This window comes from Leucoraja erinacea, chromosome 13, assembly GCF_028641065.1.
Source record: "Leucoraja erinacea ecotype New England chromosome 13, Leri_hhj_1, whole genome shotgun sequence".
Lineage (NCBI taxonomy): Eukaryota > Metazoa > Chordata > Chondrichthyes > Rajiformes > Rajidae > Leucoraja > Leucoraja erinaceus.
Window position 1 is genome coordinate 49418673 of NC_073389.1, and position 21450 is coordinate 49440122.

General features: G+C 41.0%; 1 protein-coding gene across 1 annotated transcript; it reads right to left on the minus strand.

Moving 5' to 3' along the window:
* Positions 1 to 258: 258 nt before the first annotated feature.
* On the minus strand, positions 259 to 12953 carry atp5po (ATP synthase peripheral stalk subunit OSCP). The gene is made up of 7 exons (XM_055645213.1): positions 12552 to 12953; positions 10339 to 10389; positions 9375 to 9485; positions 7136 to 7265; positions 5132 to 5244; positions 2504 to 2590; positions 259 to 489 (listed from the first exon to the last, which is right to left on the minus strand). Exons 1-7 carry the CDS (start codon positions 12951 to 12953, stop codon positions 376 to 378), a joined length of 1008 nt encoding a protein of 335 aa, XP_055501188.1. The 3' UTR covers positions 259 to 375.
* Positions 12954 to 21450: the final 8497 nt, after the last annotated feature.

Sequence of the window (21450 nt, forward strand, 5' to 3'; positions counted from 1 at the left end):
GACTGTTTAGGTTCACTCTAATATTATTAGTGGATACAGGTGAGGTGCATACATTTTGCATTCCAACAACGTATAGTACAAAAATAGTACAATAGGATGACTGAGGGAAAAAAACCCACCTCTGGGTACCTGCCTTGAAATTAGTCACTCCATCAATTTCTGAACCATTACGTTCAGCTTACACAATTGACAAAATGTTAATTGTTTACTACAAAAAAACATTTGCCATTGTTTTTATTAAATGATTGCAGCAAACAGTTTCAGAGAATGATTTTTATTACTTCATTTGAACATTGGAAGATGTTCACTGCAAATACAGTGAAACAGATTTACATTAAACATCTGATAGGTTGTTACCCAGATCACAGAGCACTGCTATATAGCTTCATTTATTAGTTTGCTGAGTTTCTGGATTTTAGTTTTTGTAGACATGTCAGCGTATTTGTCACCAATACTGACAATCATTCCACCCAGTATTGAAGGGTCGGTCTAGAATTAAAGAAATAATGTTATTTTTTCAAACAAATGCCATAAAACAATTTGAGTCACAGTTCTTGACACCAAATGAATTAAATGCAAAGTATTTCATTAATGGCGCAGCGATAGAGTTGCTGCCTTACAGCGCCAGAGACGTGGGCTGGATCCTGACTGCAGGTGCTGTCAGTACGGAGCTTGTAAGTTCACCCTGTGACTGCGTGGGTTTTCTCCAGGTACTCCGGTTTCTTCCAAAGACCTACAGGTGTGTAGGTAAATTGTAAATTGGCCTAGTGTGTAGGAATGGGCATGGGAACATGTGGAAATGTACTTCAACAAGTTAACCGTTTAAAAGATAACTGCAACTGAATTGAAAACGTACAAATCTTGAGATATGCTCATTTTTAATTTCTCTAATTAACTTTTTAAGCAAATCTTCCACGCTCTCTATTTTTTAATCCTTTTTGGAAAGAATAAAATTGATCAAATTTGAACTTGCAAAACTGAAAATATAAATGCTAATAACTCAGTAGAAATTAAAGGATTAAAGAAGGTGGGATTAGTGCAGGGAAGTGACTGGCAGCATTCGGCAGATCGGGTAGCATCTGGGAGGTGAAAGATCAGTGAAGCTTTCTTTGAAGGCATGGGGCCAGATGTCCTACTCCTGCTTTGATCGCTAAGTTAAAGTAAGATCTTTAAAGGCGTGAAAGACAATATAATAGATAAATAGATGATTAAAATATCTGGAATTAAATATAATAAATTGCGTCCTTGTCATCAGCTTTAAATTGATAAATTGATAAAGACAAAGGATGAAGGACATTTATTGTCACCAATTGGTGCAGTGAAATTTAAGTTACCATGCAGCACACAAATAAGATAAACACAACACTTTAGGATTTAACATAAAACATAAAAAACATCCCCCCCATCAGCATTTCCCGCTGTGAGGGAGGGCACCAAAGTTCAGTCTATTCCTCTGTTCACCCGTGGTCGGGGCCTATTGAGGCTCCCGCAGTCACCACTACGGCGGCCCAATGTTTTTAGGCCCTTGAACGGGAGAACACTCTCATCGGCCCGGAACCTCTGAATCGTCCAAGTTTATTACCACCTTTATTACAATTGAATTGAGTGACTTCTTAGACCATTTCAATTGAAAACACATAGTTCAGATTCCAGAGTGAAAGGCAAATTTCCTCAATTGAAAGGCATTGAACCAGATGAGTTGTTACAATTTAAATGTTCTGTGGTCATGAGTACAGATTACTATTTTATTAAATGCAAATTATGGCTGCATTTAAATCGAACAAATGCCCTTGTGACATCTGAACTGGTTTATTAATCTAGACATCTGGATTATTAGATTGGTAAATTAACCACCACTGTAATTACAAATAAAAGTCTTAAATTTTGCCTGTGTCCTCTTCCTACTAATCTTTGTATTATGATCTCAAATGTTTGCTGCGTAACTATTATATTTTTCCATTCAAAATTGTACAATGGAAACTATTTGCAGAAATGTTGTGCCGTATTTATAACTTCCCACAAGTGGCCATTTATACACCTCCCAGCTTCTAATTCTGCACTCCCATACCCAATAAATAGTCCAGAATAAGGATATTGGTCCAAGTCATTCATACAGCTTTCATTTTTCAAGACGTAGCGGATATATAACTAAAGGTAAAATAAGCTACAGAGATACAAGGAGGGTCAGGCTGGGGTTGTGTACGTGACTAACTGAATTGTTCTTTGGAATACATTCTTCTAAGTTATGCCAATTCATTTTTGCATGAGACTCTTTTACACCACACATTGCTCAAACCAGTCACCACAACCCATTCTTTTCTTCATTACAAGTTAATTTATGCTCTTTATAATCATTGCGGAAAAATATATTCTATATTTCCTGCTGTAAATTCCCCAATGTTTATAACCTCCCACTGTGGTTCCAAATTACATGGAATTATTCCCATGTTCACACGATTAAAGTCTTTCAACCTTCCTTTGGTCTTATGCCTTACTGCCTTACCTTGGTCTCCAATTTCAGGGTCTCACTTTTCTTTAGGAACCCATTAAGTGCAGCCTTTAGATCTGTAAGACCTGCTTCATCCAGAGGCTAGAAAAATGAAGAAAATGTCCATGTCAAATTTCAACCAAGGTTCATTTGTCAAAGATGCAACATATTAATTGGTTAAATTACTAATTATGCAATTCTTCAAAATTAAGCTAATTGATCTATTCTTTGTACTCGTACTATGGAGTGAAAGTATGTTTCTCTCCTAATGAGCAATTTCATTTCATGAAACTTTTAATTGTAACTACACCAAGTGCAGACCCGTTGGGTCTGCTCCCCCAACGCAGCTGTTCCCTACCCGTAGCCCCCACGGGAGACGTGAGCCTCTAACTCAAGCGGCTCAGGAATCAGCAGTGCGGCTGTTTTTAAATGGCGTCTTTGAGGCGAGATGCGGGCGCCAGCAGCCGTTATGGTCGCTGGCCAGCAGGAGGCGACAACATTCACCAGGGGCTGGGGCTGGAGCTGTTTCTGTGAGTGAGAAGCAGTGTTTTTTGAAATATTGGGAGAGGGAGAGGATTTGATTAAAAATGTGTACATAAACACCACAAAATTTAATGAGGAGTGGATACTTGGAATGAAAGGTGAAATCTCTACTTAAATTGAAAAAATCAGGGCGTTTGTGGGTCGGGTGTTGTCGTGGCAACGAATCTAAGGCTGGCAGCCACAAGTCAGAAACACACACAGGCAGCCAGCCAGCCAGCCAGCCAGACAGATAGATAGCGCCAGTGTTTTTTCATCCTTCCCGTCATCCCACTTTCAGTTTCGTTAGGTTTAAAACTCCTGCTCAGGCGATCTTAGTAAATCTGTGTTTTGTTTTTACTTGAAATGCTCCACTTACAGTATGGCTAATAATTTAAACTTGCATATACATTATTAACTTTTAAAAAGGTATTTTTCCTTTACTTTAAATAATACTTGTCCTTCCCACTGAATGTAATGTCGTACTAATGGTTTCTCTTCACCATTCTACATTCTTTCAGCCCAAGCGTCTTAAGGACTTTTAATAGCCAAATTAATTTTTGTCACATCTTCCAAAAACTCATTAGTCAGTATTCATTAACTTTCATGGCACCACTCTCAACCCTCCTTCAGCAATCAAAACTCTCGGTCTCTTATCGTATTTTAAAAAAAATCGCCACAGCCTCCAAGGCTTCAATTTTAGTTTAGTTTAGTTTAGAGATATAGTGCCGAAACAGGCCCTTCGGCCCACCGACCAGCGATCCCCGCACATTAACACTATCCTACACACACTAGGGACAATTGACACATATTCCATACACCTGTACGTCTTTGGAGTGTGGGAGGAAACCGAAAATCTTGGAGAAAACCATGGGGAAAACGTGCAAACTCTGTACAGACAGCAACCGTAGTCAGGAGCAAACCTGAGTCTTAGGCGCTGCAAGTGCTGTAAGGCAGCAACTCTACTGCTGTGCCAACCAACTATAAACCAGAGACTAAATTCTCAGATTACCGCTTTCTAAATCACTACATCTGGATTTATCAATGTTCCCTGTGATTGTTCTTGTTGACGTCCCATTTTAGGTCTGGTCCCTTCACATTATGAGAATGCAGGGTGACTTGGACAGGTTGGGTGAGTGGGCAGGTGCAGTTTAATGTGGATAAATGTGAGGTTATCCACTGTGGTAGCAAAAACAAGAAGGCAGATTATTATCTAAATGGTGTCAAGTTGGGAAAAGGGGAAGTTCAACGGGATCTGGGGGTCCTTATGACGAATAAAATTGACTTTGACTTTGTTCATCAATCAATGAAAGTAAGCATGCAGGTGCAGCCGACAGTGCAGAAAGCGAATGGCATGTTGGCCTTCACAGCAAGTGAAGTTGAGTATAGGAGCAAAGATGTCCTTCTGCAGTTGTATAGGGCCCTAGTGAAACCACACCTGGAGTATTGAGTGCCGTTTTGGTCCCCTAATTTGAGGAAGGATATTCTTGCTATTGAGGGAGTGCAGCGTAGGTTTACGAGGTTAATTCCCGGGATGGTGGGATTGTCATATGCTAAGAGAATGGAGCGGCTGGGCTTGTATACTAGCAGGATGAGAGAGGATCTTATTTGACATATAAGATTATTAACAGTTTGGACATGCTAGAGGCAAGAAATACGTTCCTGATGTTGGGGGAGTCCAGAACCAGTGGCCACAGTTTAAGAATAAGGGGCAAGCCATTTAGAACGGAGATGAGGAAACATTTTTTCACACAGAGAGTTGTGAGTCTGTGGAATTCTCTGCCTCAGAGTGTGGTGGAGGCCGATTCTCTGGATACTTTCAGGAGAGAGCTAGATAGGGCTCTTAAAGATAGCGGAGTCAGGGGATATGGGGAGACGGCAGGAATGGGGTACTGATTGGGGATGATCAGCAATGATCATATTGAATGGCGGTGCTGGCTCAAAGGGCCGAATGGCCTACTCCTGCATCTATTGCCTATTATTAACTGAGGATTCTCAATTACAAATGGATTTTTTTCTTTGCATGGCCAATACAAGTTAACAGAGCTATTCAGCAAACTTGAACATTCTTGACATTTAACGATATATTATTAACACAACTGTACATCGAATAATTCATGTTACCTGAGCAGTAGTGACTGAGCAGAGAACTTCCCCACGATGAGCACTCATGATCTTGCTGAAAGCCCCAACAACGTCAGGGGTTTTGCGCAACCGTCCATTCTCAGCTAATACATCTGAAGACAATAAGTAAGATTTCTATCTTTATCACAATCGGTATTAAAGGAAACACAAGAAACTGCAGATGTTGTCATCTTGAGTATGAATTTAATTGTTCTATCTGGGACATATGACAATAAAACACTCTTGACCAAAACACGGTTTTGTGCGGCATGGTGGCGCAGCAGCAGAGTATCTGCATTGCAGCACTTGCAGCGCCGGAGACCCGGGTTTGATCCCGACTATGGGTGCTATCTGTACGGAGTTTGTGACCCCGTGGGTTTTCTCCAAGATCTTCAGTTTCCTCCCACACTCCAAAGACGTACAGGTTTGTAGGTTTATTGTCTTGGTATAAGTGTAAATTGTCCCTTGTGTGTGTGTAAGGTTGTGTTAATGTGTGGAGATTGCTCGTCGGTGCGGACTCGGTCGGCTAAGGGCCTGTATCTCTAAACTAAACGAAATGCTGGAATAACTCAGCCAGTCAGACATCATTCGTGGTGGGAAACAGACAGGCGACACTGAAATATCGCTTGTCCATTTCCTCCATAGATGCTGCTTGACCGGCTGAGCTCCTCCGGCATATTGTGTTTTACTCTATTGGGGAAACCTAGCCAGTTGTTACATTTGGAATGAAAAATGTCATGAGAAAAACATTTTTTAAAACAAAGTTCAATGAGAAAATTCAATAAAATTCTCTTTGAAGCATATTTATAAACATTTTCCTCTCTTCGTCTGAAGTCAATACTGAGGTTCATTGTCAAATGAGTCATGGGTCCACTAGCTAAAAACTATCTCAAATTCCTCCAATAACGCATGTGCCTGATAGCAACACCACAATCTTAAAATAAAATTTAATTATATTTGAGGAGGATCAGTGATTTTGTATGGAAACGTTGTACTTAGGCAAAGAATATAAGGTCTTATTTGGGAGTTATTGTAAGACAACCACTATGTATTCATGTCGTACCTTTATCAAATTTTAATTTATTGAGTTTTTAATCAGTCAAATACAAAGAATGGTTTATTTTTGTTTTCTTGGTGCCAAAAACAAGGCAGGCATAAATCAGTGGAAATAAAACGAAAGAAAACCATTAGATTTGTTGTGTCTTTCAAAGGAAAAGTGGATAAACATTTGAGGAAAATTGTAGGTTATGTGGTCATGCAAGATACTAAGTTAGATTTGGATTGGTACAGGGCACGTGCAGATATAAACCGCTGAATTCCCCATTTTACATTTCAAATTCCTGTACTGTTGATCCTTCAGATGGTTGGAACATAACTGCTTGTATCAAAGCTCAAAGGTCTGTTTATTGCCATGTGTACCAATTATGTGTGAGATTATGGGGGAAAAATACTCCGAGGCAACTGTATTGAAGACAATTATTAAGATACCTGGACGTATTCCTGTTTTTTTCTTTGCCTTTGACAAAGGTTTTAATATGTTGGCAAATACAGACAGTTGGAATATAGACACTGGGACGTTTTGACTATATCACTTTAGGCATCTGATATTGCCAAGATGAAATTGATGTTTTCAGTTTGTATTCAGGTATACTACTGTTCATTTTTGACAGCAAATAAAAGTATTTCTGTAAGAAGGAGCTGCAAATGCTGGTTTATACCGAAGATAGACACAAGTTTTGAATAAAAGTATTTACTTGCCTAAGTACAAATATTGTTTTTCCTCAAAGACTACCTACGAATATCTATAGCTACAGTCAATTCTGAATGTTGCGCCGTCGTTTTTCACATTTAAATTCATCAATGAAATATTAACTTGGTTACTAAGCTCCTAATTAAAGATTTATGTTATTCACGTATTCTGTTCCTGTAATGGTGTACATGTTCCGTAAACAACGCAAAAAAAAAAAAAATTGGATTATTGAGAGGTAACCATAAAGCACTTACTCATGAAGTTGATCATTATGGGCGAGACTTTCTGTTTTGTCAAGACATCGTTGACAGCTTTTTGCTTGATGCTGCGTTTAATGTGGGGATTGACGAGCAGTCCAGAGAACTTGGGATCTTTCAATAGCGACTGGAAGGGAACCAAGGAGATAACATTTATTGGAAATAAAATACTCTTTTCGAAGTGACATGTGAAATAGCCATCAGCACATAGCCAATAAATACATGTGATGCTTTCAAGTTTCAGAGTACTAAATAGTATTTTCAGATAACCAAACTATAAAAAAGGGCAAATTTGTCATTCGCTTACTGTCCAGGCAAAAGCTGTGGACCATCAGCCATGATCATGTTTAATGTTGGTCAGGCTTGATAGGCCAAGTAGCCCACTCCTGCTTCTATTTTGTTACTTTCGTACTTTAGTAATTTAAGCTCTAATTCACACATAAATAACGTGTAGGAAAGAACTGCAGATGCTGGTTTAAATCGAAGGTAGACATAAAATGCTGCAGTAACTTTCATATTCACCGCACAACTTAAAAAAACATACAAATACAAGGGTCTCGACCCAAAACGTCACCCATTCCTTCTCTTCAAAGATGCTGCCTGTCCCACTGAGTTACTCCAGCATTTTGTGTTTATCTATCACTTTCCAGGTTTTATGCTGCTTCTCCCCCCCCCCCCCCCACCATCATTCCAATCATTCTAAACAAGAGACCCAACCCAAAATGCCGTCTGTCCATTCACTCCATAGATGGTGTTTGACTCACTGAGTTCCACTAGCAATTTATGATTTGATCATGATTCCAGCATCAGCAGTCTCTTGTGGTCTCCATTAAACTGCATCTTGTTGGGATTAGTTTACGTTGACTAATAATTTGATTAATTAACATTGGATGGAAATCTTTTGGTTCCGAAGACAAGATGTTTTACAATATTACATATTAATTTTTTTTATTTTTTTTAAAGGCAGCACTAAGATACTTAATTTATTTTTATCCCTCCATTGCTCTTCACCTGTGATATTAGCCATGGAGCACATGGGAGACAATCTCAGCCCTTTGTGATTTAATATAATTACAGATGACAGAAACACCCGAGAAATGTTTAACATCAATTTTTCAAATTGGGCTGAAACATATACCGTATTTCCCGGCAATGTAGATGCTATTTTTAAACCAAAAATAAAGCACGAAAGTTTATCTGCGTCTTGGAGGCCGAAGGTTAGTTTTTTAGCCAAGAAAGACAGACTTGGCTATCCCTCAGTACAGCAACATCAAGAACAATGTTGCTGTACTGAGGGATAGTCAAGTCTATCCCTCATTGTTGGCAGCCGATGGGAAGTGGCTGTAAAGCGGGAAGCGGCTGTAAAAGGACAGCGCCGCTGGAGGGTGGAGAGTTCCTTTCACAGCTTGAGGGGAGTCTGGCCCGGGTCAGCACGGCCTGGGCTGCACAAATTGGCTGGCCCGCCCGGGGGTAAAGTTGAGGGGAGGGCAGGAGCATTGAGTAGGAGGGGGTCGGGGATCATGCCAGCAACTCACTCACCTCTGCCGCGGCGCTCAGGGCGCGGAGCCACCGCATTGTGGCCGGCGAGGGAAGTAGCTCGGGAGGCTGCGAGCAACCGCCGGGACCTGACAGCGGAACCGGCCGCCACCTTAGCGCCTTCTGCCGGCCCGCCTGACAGCCAGCCACGGTGTCTTTCGGCACAGGTGCAACAGGTGGAGGTGGTGGTTGGCAGGTTAGCTACTGGGCGGAAGGCTGGCTGCTCCATCCCAGGCTCACTCTCTCTCTCTACTAGTCCCGGGTCAGGCGACCTGGGCGCTACAGCCAGACCTGGGGCAAGCGAGCCGACCTGGGCGCACCAGCCAGACCTGGGGCAAGCGAGCCAACCAGGGAACTGCAGCCATTCGCGGGGCACGCAGCCGACCTGGGTGTCACAGCCCGACCTGGGGCAAGCGAGCTGACCTAGACGCTATAGCCAGTCCTGGGGCACGCAGGCGATGTTGCGACCTCTGGACTAAACCAAACCCATGATCTTGTCCCGCCATCCTTTTTTCAAAATTTTGCAACTTAAATTAGGGGTGTGTCTTCGACGCAGTTGCGTCTTCATTGCCGGGAAATACGGTAACTGTTTTTTTATATTAATCCTCTTGCATTTTTAAAGTATTAAATTTACAGGCAAGTGAACTTTAAATAAATGTTCTTTAATTGAACATAAATGTATAGAAAATATTTAACTTACATTAATCTTCTGTAGTTCCTGCTCCACTTGGTCCAGTTTCTTCTGCTTGCTGGCAGCAGAGTATAAAGCTGTAGCATATCTTCCTTCAACCCCATAGACTTGAATAGGTGGCTGTGGGCAAAAAAAAAACCCAGCTGTAAATTACACGGGAAGTCTCAACTCAAAGAATTAAGAGCTGAACTCTTATGCAACATTCACAATTAATTGTTGATTTTAATTTTTTTTCATTCACAGATCCTTAATTCATCCTTAATTATCTCCAAACTGCAATACCACAATACTCTGGGTCTGAAGCCATATAAAGATGAGACTGGATATCAGTGATCCAGGTAGGAAGAAAACTATGGCATCTGCACAGTAGACCAAGGCTGTAACAGTAACAGTAATGTTTAAGAAGGAACTGCAGATGCGGGAAAATCGAAGGTAGACAAAAATGCTGGAGAAACTCAGTGGGTGAGGCAGCATCTATGGAGCGATGGAAATAGGCAAAGTTTCGGGTCTGAAGAAGGGTTTCGACCCGAAATGTTGCCTATTTCCTTCGCTCCATAGATGCTGCCTCACTCGCTGAGTTTTTCCAGCATTTTTGTCTACCATCAGTAACAGTAAAATGAGTCTACAACAAAAAATAAATAAAACAATTGGGTTTGAAGAAGGGACTCAACCCGAAACGTCACCCATTCCTTCTCTCCAGAGATGCTGCCTGCCCTGCTGAGTTACTCCTGCTTTTTGTGTCTATCTTCAAAGAAAACAATTCCTGCTTTCAACCCAATTTCTTACTATTATCTGCTTCTGTGGATAGGATAAAACTGAAATTTATCAATTATCCAAAAGAGACTAGTTAGGAAGAAATCTTATGGAAGAAAAACAATACTATCGGAACAATGTAATTATGCATTACTTAGTTCTTGTAAAACTTATTTAATGTTACTTTACCCAAATTTAAAAGCTTTGAAATGTTTCATACCATAACCAGTTTGTTAACTGGGTTGACCACCGAGGTGCTGAAGCAACGGACCTGAAGATTTAAAGAGAAATTTAAGTCAGTTTTTGAACACATATGCTGATTTGCACTATGTAGACACATATCAAAGACTGAAACAAAATGAATTGTGTACAAGTGTGTGATACGTAGGCTTAGTACATGATTAGTATACATCACGCGATTCAGCTAGAGAAGATGCAGAAAAGATTCACAAGGATGCTACCTAGATTGGAGGACGTACTTTATAAGGAGATAGGTTGGACTGGATCTGTTTATCTTGGATCAAAGGAGGCCAAGAGGAGCTATGAGACATTTAGGATTCAATCTTCCAGCAAAGGAGTTTATAAAACAGATATTAAAATGTTTCCTGCTATTTGCCCATTTTTTTTACAATTAATGATTGGGAGACCTTATTTGGGCAAAGGAATGGTAGATGTTATTTAACTCGGACAGGTGTGAAGCAAGGGATTTTGGAAAGTTAAGCCAGGGCAGGACATACAAAGTGAATGGCAGAATCCTAGGAGTGTTATTGAAAATAAAGACCTTGGAGTACAACTATAAAGTTCCCTGAAATGGAAGACGCAAGTCGATAATGGTGAAGGTGGCGTATGGCATGACTTGCCTTCCTCAGACAGGGCATTGAGTACAAGAGTTGGGACATCACGTTACATTTGTATGTTGTTTGGGCTGCACTTGGAATATTGTGTGTAGTTCTGGTCACCACACTGCTGGAAAGATGTGATTAAGCAGAAAACATTCTCAAGCGATTTCTTGGATTAGCAGGCTTGGATCGAAGTTAGCACTGGAATATTGAATACAGAATGTATCTTTTACCTCTAAGGAAAGATTTGGATAGTCAGCATTCTTCTTTTTCTGGAGTGAAGAGGGCCGAGAGGCAACTTGCTAGACGGATATAAATTTATAAGGGGCATAAATAACGTGGATGGACAGAGGCCTTTTCTCTGGGTTTGGTTGTGTAAAACTAGAGGTTTAAGGTTAGATGGAGAGTTATAGGGGATCTGAAATTCAAGCGGCACCTGGACAGGTACTTACTTGAATAAGTTGTCCATATAATTCACACGAGCTGTGAGTGACTATTAAACTGTAGCTACCTTATTCGCAATAAGCACGCAATACTGGTCCGACAAAAGAGAGCAGCCTGCAAATAAAGTAGCTACAGTCTGATAGTCAATCATGTCTCGTGTGAATTATTCCGATAGAGGTCATAGAATGATATGGAATTATGCAGGCAAGTGGGATTAGTTCAGATAGGCACGTTGGTCAGAATAGAAGTGGTCGGCTGAAGGGTCTATTTCTATGCTGCACGAAACCATGACTCTCAAACAAGTTTGCTGTGTTAATAGCTTTTCATATCAGTACAATGGAGCATGACGTTCAAAATACTTTCTAACCATATCGTTTTTTTAAAGGACAAATCAAGAAGGCTTCTTAAAAAATAGTTCATTGTCACCAACACACCCAGCTGTAGAAGTCAGAAATACATCTCATCAAACTTTGGGGATGCATGCTCCTCATCATCATCTGACAAGGGCAACTTAATTATTCTTCAACAATGTCCCAAATTCTGGATAACCACCAGGGTAATCATCTTTGCAGCTTCCACACCTCAATGCCCTGCTGTATCTTACACGGTTCAGTAAGATCATCTATTGTTCATTACAAACCCCAATGAGGATAGGCCTAACCTGTTTAACCTTTCTTGACATCAACCTTTCATGAAATAGGAATCCTTCATCATTGGAATCAATAGAAGTAAAGTTAAAATATATTACTGTACTAAAATCGACACTATGATTAAAAGATGATGAAGGAAATAATCTATGTAACTAAAAGTAAACGCAAAATCGAGCATCTGCAGGTCTTTGGACTTCGAAAATCTTAAATGTCAGGTGGGATTTGCTTTTTTAGATAGGGATTTAGGTGAGGTATCAGTTTGATATAAGCATACACTTAAAACAAATCCGAATCAGGTAACAATCAAACCTGAATAACCAACATTACAAATACCACACAGCCAGACGATATGACAGCCAAGCCATCAGCGGGGTAAAATGAACATTATTTAACGCAAATATATTCAATCTACATAGCAAAACCTGTAGATGGTTTAACAATCAAGGTTATTTACTTAAAACGTTAAAATCAATTGAATTAAACACTCTTTCTTCCTTCACCTTCAGGCACAACCTGGCCGGCGCCGCCATCTTCTTCGCCTGATGTAGGTCAACCCAAGGCCGGGGAGGCTTCTGAGGATGCGCAGTTGCACCGGTGGATTCTGGGAGCTGTAGGCGGGCGGTTGGGGAGTTTGAGCACGGGAAGCGGGAACACTCGGGATTGGGACTACAGAACCCAGGATTCAGTGGGGGTGATGCTTGGCCTGGCGTTTCCTGAAGCCTGATCCCCTTCTGGGCAAGTTTATGAACACAATGTTTTTGGCCTGTCTTCTCTTCCCCGCTGAGATAAATCCATTTGTTTGATGCCGTTGGAATAGTTATTGCAAAACTAGAAAGCTGCACTTGATAGGAAGCTAAAATAAGAACACAAAATGTTGGAAATAGCATCAGGTCAGTGGTCATTTCTAATGGAAAATCGTCCTGCAGGAATTTTAACCCTGTTTCTCTTTGCACAGATGCTGCCTGGCCCGTTGAGTATTTCCAGCATTTTGTCTTCACAAGTAGACCAGTGTCATTATAATAATGAGCAAGTGATACATTAAAAGCGGAGGAATACATTTTTTTGTTGTAGATTGTTGGTCGTTAATTGTGGGAACAATAAAAACAGAATAAGTCATGGCTGTTCAGATCTTTCACCCTACTTTGCAGTTCATCAAGATCATGGCTGATCTTGTACCCCAAAGCAATGGCTGATGTTTAACGACATGAAAGTAACTGGAAAAATTGTTTAGCTATCTTCAATTCTAAAGGACTTACGATGAGTTTTATTTCTGCACTCTACAGTGAAAGGGAAACCGTTTGGGCTCTAACCTATTTAGCTCTGAAAGCATTTTTCATTTCAAATGAGGTCGCTTCTCATTCTTCTGAACTCAAGAGTCCCAGCCTATTTGCTCTCTCCTCATGGGCAGACCCACCATTGCAGCAACATGTGTATTGAACCAATACCACACTCTCTTCATATCCAGTACATCCTTCTTTGTGTAAGGAGACCAAATCTGTACACAAAATATCCCATGTGTGATTTTATAATTGTGTAAAATTGTATAATTGCCCTTGTGTAAAGACATCCCACTCCTGCACTCAAATAATTTTGCAATTAAGAGTAATGTACCATTTGACTTTCTAGTTTTGTGCTGCATGTGCACATTAACCTTTAGTAACTATGTACAAAGATATTTAGGCCCTTATTGAACTTTGATGTTATTGCCATGTTGTTGTCCATTTAAATAGACTTTACAGGGGAATTTCATCCCAGTATGTGTTTTACTGGGCTTAATGGTTTGTGGTTCTGTAGTCCTGTTCTTAAAATATTTTATATCAGACAAAATTTGACAGAGCCATGGGAGCCAACCCATTAAAGACCGAATAACAATTTTTATTCTATCAAATGTTGAGTCTCTGGAACTCTATTCCTCAAATATGGTGAAAGAGGTGTCATTGAATATTTGTAAGACAGAGGTGGAATGATTCTTCAAGCAAGGAGGTGGACAGTTTTCAGGATCAGGCAGGAGTATGAAGTACAGGTTGAGTCAAGAGTCAAGTCAAGAGAGTTTATTGTCATGTGTCCCAGATAGGACAATGAAATTCTTGCTTGCTGCAGCACAACAAAATATTGTAAGCAGAAATACAGAACAGTTCAGTTCAATATACACATAAATAAGCAGATAAAGTGCAATAGGCTGTTAAAGTGCAAAAGGCTGTTGGGATCAAATCAGCCATGATATTATGAATGGTGGAACCATTTTGAAGGCCAAGTGGCTTACTTGTCTTAATTTATTTGTTTGCATATCTTTATGGCGGAAAAGGAAAGGTGGAGATGTTTTAGAGCAGATTCTAGAACTTGGCCCTCAGCGTCAAAAGCATAGCTGCTGATTGTTGAGAAATGACGTGGAAGTACATGGAAAATACGTATGGTTAAGTGGTAAGAATTAGATGAGTATAGGTATCTGGTGGAATTGCTGGATGGAGAAAGACACGTGGCTGGGAAAGGTATTGGTTTATTGTTATGTGCACTGATGTACAGTGAAACCTCTTTGTGTGGTGTCCGATTAAATCAGGCGGACTGTACATATGTACAATCAAACCAAACGCAACAATAATAGGTAGTTCAAAGAGAAAAATACCAGAGTGTCGAATATATTTTTGCAACATTTTAGTGTAATGGTTGCAGAAAAAAAGTCTAGCATCCACAATGAAAGTAAGCTGGAAGATCAGGACTACTCCCTAGCTTAATCTTAGGAAGGATATATTGGTCTCTGTGGAGATGTTCTGTAGCTTTGACAGTGAAATGTGGTTAAATAATGTTAAATAATTGGATCAATCAAGGTTCTGCTTCATGAAAGTTAGAAGTTTATGTAGTAGTTTTTGATTGAAGTTATTAAAATAGAAAACTATTTTTCACGGGTTGTTGTGTTTTGAACTTGGGTGCATAATTTAAGTCTAAAAACAAGAGGCAGGCTTTTCATGAGTTAAAATAAGAATTGCTACTACAGGTGCACAACCTTTTATCCAAAAGCCTTGGGACCAGACACTTTTCGTAATTCAGAATTTTTCGGCTTTCGGAATGGAAGATTTTTAGCGTAGATTTTAACGGCTGGCTCAGTGGCAGAGTGCCCGGCTCATATCCGCAAGGTCGCGAGTTTACGCCTCGATCCCGGCAGTTACTCGATCGCGAGTTTGAGTCTTCAATGTAGTTTTTTCTTGCAGAATAGGAGAGAATAGGGAGGGTTAGGCTGGGATCATTCTCTGCGAGATAATCTTAGTGCGGGAGACAAGTGTAGGAGAGGTGTACTGACTGTGTGGGCAGAACTTTGGAAGTGATTGCCCACCATTCTCAAAAGCCGCTGTGTCTCCCTGTCCCTCCAACTCCAGAGGAATCCGCTCCCCGATGCGCCGCTACGGCGACAAGTGGCAGTTCGCCCACAGCCCAAGCTGCGCCCCCTCATCCGCAACCCGGGTTCCTCTGGAGTTGGAACGGGGCTGGGCTAGAGTTGCTGCTGGCTGTGAGTCTCTGGGATCTCCGTGCTTGCAGTGGGCCTGGGGGTCGGTGTACCGATGAGGGGGCGCAGCTCGGGCTGTGGGCGAACTGCCACTTGTCACTGTAGTGGCGCATCGGGGAGCGGCTTCTGTTGGTCCTGACGTCTCTCAGCTCCTGTCCAGGGGGGTGGCCGGAGACGTCAGGACCAACAGGAACCCGCTCCCCGATGCGCCGCTACAGCGACAAGTGGCTGTTCGCCCACAGCCCGAGCTGCGCCCCCTCATCCGCAACCCGGGTTCCTCTGGAGTTGGAGCGGGGTTGGGCTAGAGTTGCTGCTGGCTGTGAGTCTATGGGATCTCCGTGCTTGCAGTCGGTGTCCCGTTGGTCCTGACGTCTCCGGTCACCCCCTGGAATGGAGCTGAGACTGGGAACTGTACCGCCCTTGCCCCCTCCCTCTGCAACTGCAAACAACCCCACAGTTCCCAGTCTCAGCTCCTGTACAGGGGGGTGGCCGGAGACGTCACAGCCCGAGCTGCGCCCCCTCATCCGCAACCTCAAGACCAAGACGCACCTTGCACACCATCAGCTTCGGTCCCTACGGGGAGCGTGTTCCTCTGGAATTGGAACGGGGCTGGGCTGCTGCTGGCTGTGGGTCTCTGGGATCTCCGTGCTCGCAGTGGGCCTGGGGGCCGGTGTCCCGTTGGTCCTGACGTCTCCGGTGACTAGCACTAGCTCCGACGTGAAGACAGTGCAAAACCCCCGCGCCGGTGCAATGGGCGGGGAGCTGGAGAGGGGAGGGAAGGGGTCACACACATGGCCGGGAAGCAGAGGGGTGTAGGTGGGGTGAAACTTAAGGGAGCGACAATTTGCTGCTGCCTGCCCGCTGAGTTAAAAAGTTCTCATGCAAGACTCACAATACACTGTGTACCGTGAGTCTACCGTAGGAACTTTTTTAACTCAGCGGGCAGGCAGCAGCAGATTGTCAATTATTAACCCTCGCGCAATATACCCTCACCTTCTCTTTTATGAATGGGGATTTAGTTCCCCTTTCTTCGAGGACCGACCGGAGGTTCCGCTGTCACCTCTGCGGGCCGCCCTCGGTGAACGTTTTCAAGGACCTTTCTTCAAGGACTGAAAAAATGTCGCTATTCGGAGGTTTTCGTTATTTGGATCTTCGGATAAAAGGTTGTGCACCTGTATTTGCAAAGGATAGTAGAAATTTAGAACTTTTCTACAAGCAGTGCAAATCTGAGCTGATAACTTCCATTAACCAAAGTGTTAAGGGATATCGGGAAAAGATTGTATGTCAGCTCTGATCTAATTGTTCGCTTTGCTAAATGAACGTGTCCTTTTAAAATGTTTCAATATTCCAATATTGTTCCCTGTTTAAGCCATCTTCCCATTAATATTCCAAAGTCCATTTTGTCTCCAAGGTTACGTCCAAAATCCATTCTTGAATCCTTCCAGTCTGATTATGATCATTGGCATTGTGAAAAAATGGCTGTTATCAAACTCAAGAATACCTCCTTCTGACTATGTCAGTGGCACATAATTTCCCTTATCCTTCTCGAGTTGTCAGTTGTCTTTGGCTCGGCTGATCATACAATCCTTCTGCATATTTGTTCACTGCCATTGGATGGGACAGTACCTAGTTCTTTAACCATTAATTTGCTTGCAGATAACAAGTCATTCAGCCCACCTTGCACACGCTGACCGAGGTGGCATACAAGGCTAGTCCCATTTGTCTGCATTTGGCACATAGCCACCTAAGCCCTTCCTATCCATATATCTGCCTAAATGTTTATAAAAAGTCACCTGCAGTAGTTTTTTTCTCCCAGCCCACTGCTGCCTTATTATCTCCATTTGTTTTAGTTAGATATTAACAGCTTAGATGTGGGTTTGCAAATTTTATTCATATTTGAGGGTCATAACATTTGAGATTGTAGTGGAAAAGGAGAGCAATAGTTTGCATAGATAAAGCTGGCACAATGGGAACTACACGTTACAAATTTGAATTGTATTCTGTCTTTACTTTGTGTACTAGTCATGTCTCTACTATTTATTTCATTCCCCTTACATGTTTTTCCTCTACCTACTAAATTTTTGTAAGGTGTCCTTGAGACTCTTGAAAGGCGCCCATAAATAAAATTTATTATTATTATTATTACAGATGAAATAATGAAGTGGCGGATTTTGTTGGAAAGAATGAAACACAATATGGATGATAGCACAGGTCAAAAGAGTGCAGACATAATGGAAATCGTGTTCATATTCAAATACCCTTCTGCCGTCTTTCATCATGTGGAAATTCAAAGTGCAACCTTTTGTTCCTTTTCTTTTATTTGCTTGTCACCTTCCTCTTAATTGCATCTATTCTATTCATTTCAACCAATCTCAAGCTCCACAGTCACATCACTCTTCACTAAAGAACTTTCTTCTGAATCCTCGATTGGAATAAGTGGAAACATTCCCTTTATATTCAGATTTTGTTTGGGTCTTTTTCCCAAGAGGACAGAGATACAGTCTGTTCATTCTTTTCTTTTCTTTTCTTTTTGTACCCAATTATTCAAACAGCATCATTGTTAATTTGTTCTGCATCATTTTCTTTGGCTCTATTTTATAATGATAAGGTGTCCAAACACATTCTCAGTACAGGTACTTCAAATGTAGTCAATCTCTCTAGAAATAATCTCTCTAAATGCACAGTCTTTTGCCCAGAGTAGGTGAATCGAGGACACTGTATCACTCTGACTTTAATAAAGCCTATATTTTGGTTAGCTTTCTTTAAGGCCACTATGTATGTGGTATAATTAAAAATAGAGGAATTGAAGATGTTATGTAATTTTTAGAGTTGGGCTTATTCGTACTCCTGGATCCCTTTGTACATCTACCCCATCTAGTTCTGCAAGTTCTAGATCACAGATGACTTTCTTGTTCTTTCCATACCATATTTATCTGAGCTGAACCTCATTTACCAATTGTTCGTTGAGTTTGCCAATTTATTAACATTTTACTGTAATTTGTTAGCGATCTCTTATTAACGATATCTCCCCACCCCAAGTAAATGATATCTGCAAATTTAGAAATTGTTCTCTTGATTTCATAATCTATATCATGAATGTAAATTATGATCAGCAGTGGTGTGTTTGTTGATTCTTGTGGAGCACCACCACCCATCCTATTGAGCTGGCGTGTTCAGCTGATATTGGCCCACTCAGGCTCCTAATTTGTATGTTGGTATGTTCCACTTTGAATAACTACCCACTTACTCCCACTCTTTGTTTTTTTGTGTTAATACTAGATTGTATTCTGTCAGATGTCCTTTTGCTCTGCATTCTCTGAGATTGATTAGTCCATTAAGGAGTATCTTATCAAAGGCCTTTTGAAATTTTGGATAAATTATATCTACTACATTACAATAGTTTATTATGTCTGCTGTTGCTTCAAAACCGACAAAAAAATGGGTATGTGTAGGAAGGAACTGCAGATGCTGGTTTACACCGAAGATAGACAAATGGCAGAGTAACTCAGCGGGGAGCGGCAGTATCTCTGGAGAGAATGAATGGGTGATGTTTCGGGTTGAGTCCCTTCTTCAGTCTGAAGAAGGGTCTCGACCCGAAACGTCACCCATTCCTACTCTCCAGAGATGCTGCTTTATCCCACTGAGTTACTCCAGCATTTTGTGTCTAAAAGATTAGTTAAGTCAGACTTTCCCTATTGAAATCTATATTTACTGTTCCTTATTACACTGGGGTTTTCTTTGTTCTTCCTTTAATTGGGATTCAAATATTTCTTGTATCATGATGTTAAGTTAAGAATTCTGTAACTTCTTGGACACGTTCTATCCTCTTATTAAATGGCAAGTAGCTCTCTCACCAGTCCTCTCGCATTACAATAATTTTCTAATGAATTACTGAATGTGTCGCCACATTTTAGGAAGGCTGTGATTGCAATAGAGAGAGTGCAGAAGAGATTTGACAGGATGTTGGCTGGAATGGATGGCTGTGGTTATAAGGAGAGATTGGTTAGGCTGGGTTTATTCTCACTGGAATGTGAGGCAATTGAGAGTGACCTTGTAGAGATATATAAAATCATGAGGGACATTGATAGATTAAATAGTCTTTTCCACAGGCCATGTAAATTTAGAACTGAAGATAGACAAAAAATGCTGGAGTAACTCAGCGGGACAGGCAGCATCACTGGATTAAAGGAGTGGGTGATGTTTCGGGTCGAGATCCAGAGTTACTCCAGCATTTTGTGTCTTATCGTCAATCATCCGCAGTTCCTTCCTACACATTGAGTTTAGAACTAGTGAGTATGGGTTTAAGGAAAGGGGAAAAAAATTGAAAGGAGCTTTAAGCGGTAAGTTTCTCCACATCTGGAATGTGCCGCTAGAGAATGTGGTAGAGGCAGAGGTGTTTGGACAAGTAGTTGGATAGGGAAGGTGTAGAGGAATAAGGCCCCAATGCAGGCAAATGGGATTAATGTTAAAAGGCATTGGGGCAGGCAAGGGTGAGGTAGGATGAGAGGGGCCTATTTTTGTACTGTATGATTCTGTAATGCTTTGTTATTTATTCCTTACATTTTTTTAAAATGCCTGGATGCAATCCATCTGGACTGCGTTTATTATCCTTTTGAGTGTTTACTTCAGTCCATTCAAAATAAATTGAATATAATCTAATTATGGTACTCAACTTATTGTCAATGTCCATCCTTTCTGTCTCCCTGGTAAAGACTAAAGCAAAATGATTCAATTATACTTTATTGTCACAAGTACCTAGGTACAGTGAAATGCTTTGTTTTGCGTACTACCCAGTAAAATCATACAGCAGACCTCACATAGGTAGTACATAAAGACTCACCACGTTACTGGCTCTGACGTTACAAAACGTTAGACACAAAAAGCTGGAGTAACTCAGCGGTACAGGCAGCATCTCTGGAGAGAAGGAATGGGTGACGTCTCAGCTCAAGATCCTTCATCAGACTTTTAATTGAACAGTCTTATCTTCTACTTGTAGCAGCGAACCAGTCCGGCTGCAGCACATGGCAGTGATATTTGTAAATGTAATATTTGTGCCATCTCCCTGTTGCTCCCTATAGCGATTGTCATCCTTCACTTTTCACATCCCAGTATATCTTATTGATGTGTTTATGAAATATTTTACGGTTTAATGAGCCCTTATAATTTAAATACGTAGTTCCCTTTTGCTGCCTTATTATTTTAGTACTTTTCTCTGAATTGCTTTATCTTTTGGTTATTTACAGTCTGTGTATTTAAACTATGTCTCTTTCCTAGCCTCAGTTGTTCCCTTGTGTCTTTATTTATCCACGAGGTGTTCCTACAGTCTGAATACCAATGATCTTTCATATCATTATGCTTTTGTTTGCCAATATTTTTTGCCCATTGTAAATTCCTGTTCTTTTCCATGCCCCCAAATCATCACGCATTTAACAAACTGATTCTCATCATGCTGATGCCCTCTACTGATACTAAAATGTGCTCTTAATTTTACTTCTCTAATTTGTTCTGGTTCATTTCCCTTTAATAGATCCAATAACAAATTCTCTATTGTTAGGCTTTTTTTTTCTACATTGTGTAACAGGCTCCTTTCTATTTTGAAGGGGCTTATCTTCTTTATTTCCTTTATCTTTTTGGTCTAATTAATATTGCCATGGTTGGAATCTTCCATGATTGCTCCATGTTTTAATGTGCCCCTAATTTGGCATTAGTTTTCTCATCTCCCTTTCACTATTGCACTGGGCCTGTACTCCCTGGAGTTTAGAAGAACGTACCGAAAATAGAATAGTGAAAGGTTTGGATAGAGTGGATATGGAGAGGATGTTTCCACTAGTGGGAGAGTTTAGGACTAGAGATCATAGCCTCAGAATTAAAGGACATTCCTTTAGGAAAGAGATGAGAAG

What these genes read in the sequence shown, in the direction of transcription:
- atp5po (XM_055645213.1), bottom strand. Translation starts at nt 12,953, where the DNA reads ATGACCACTGACCTGATGCTATTTCCAACATTTTGTGTTCTTATTTTA. An exon ending in CAGTTAACAAACTGGTTATG is followed by an intron (nt 9,486 to 10,338) that starts GTATGAAACATT and finishes TTTTGCCCACAG; the next exon opens with CCACCTATTCAAGTCTATGG. An exon ending in CCCTGAAATTGGAGACCAAG is followed by an intron (nt 490 to 2,503) that starts GTAAGGCAGTAA and finishes CTTTAATTCTAG; the next exon opens with ACCGACCCTTCAATACTGGG.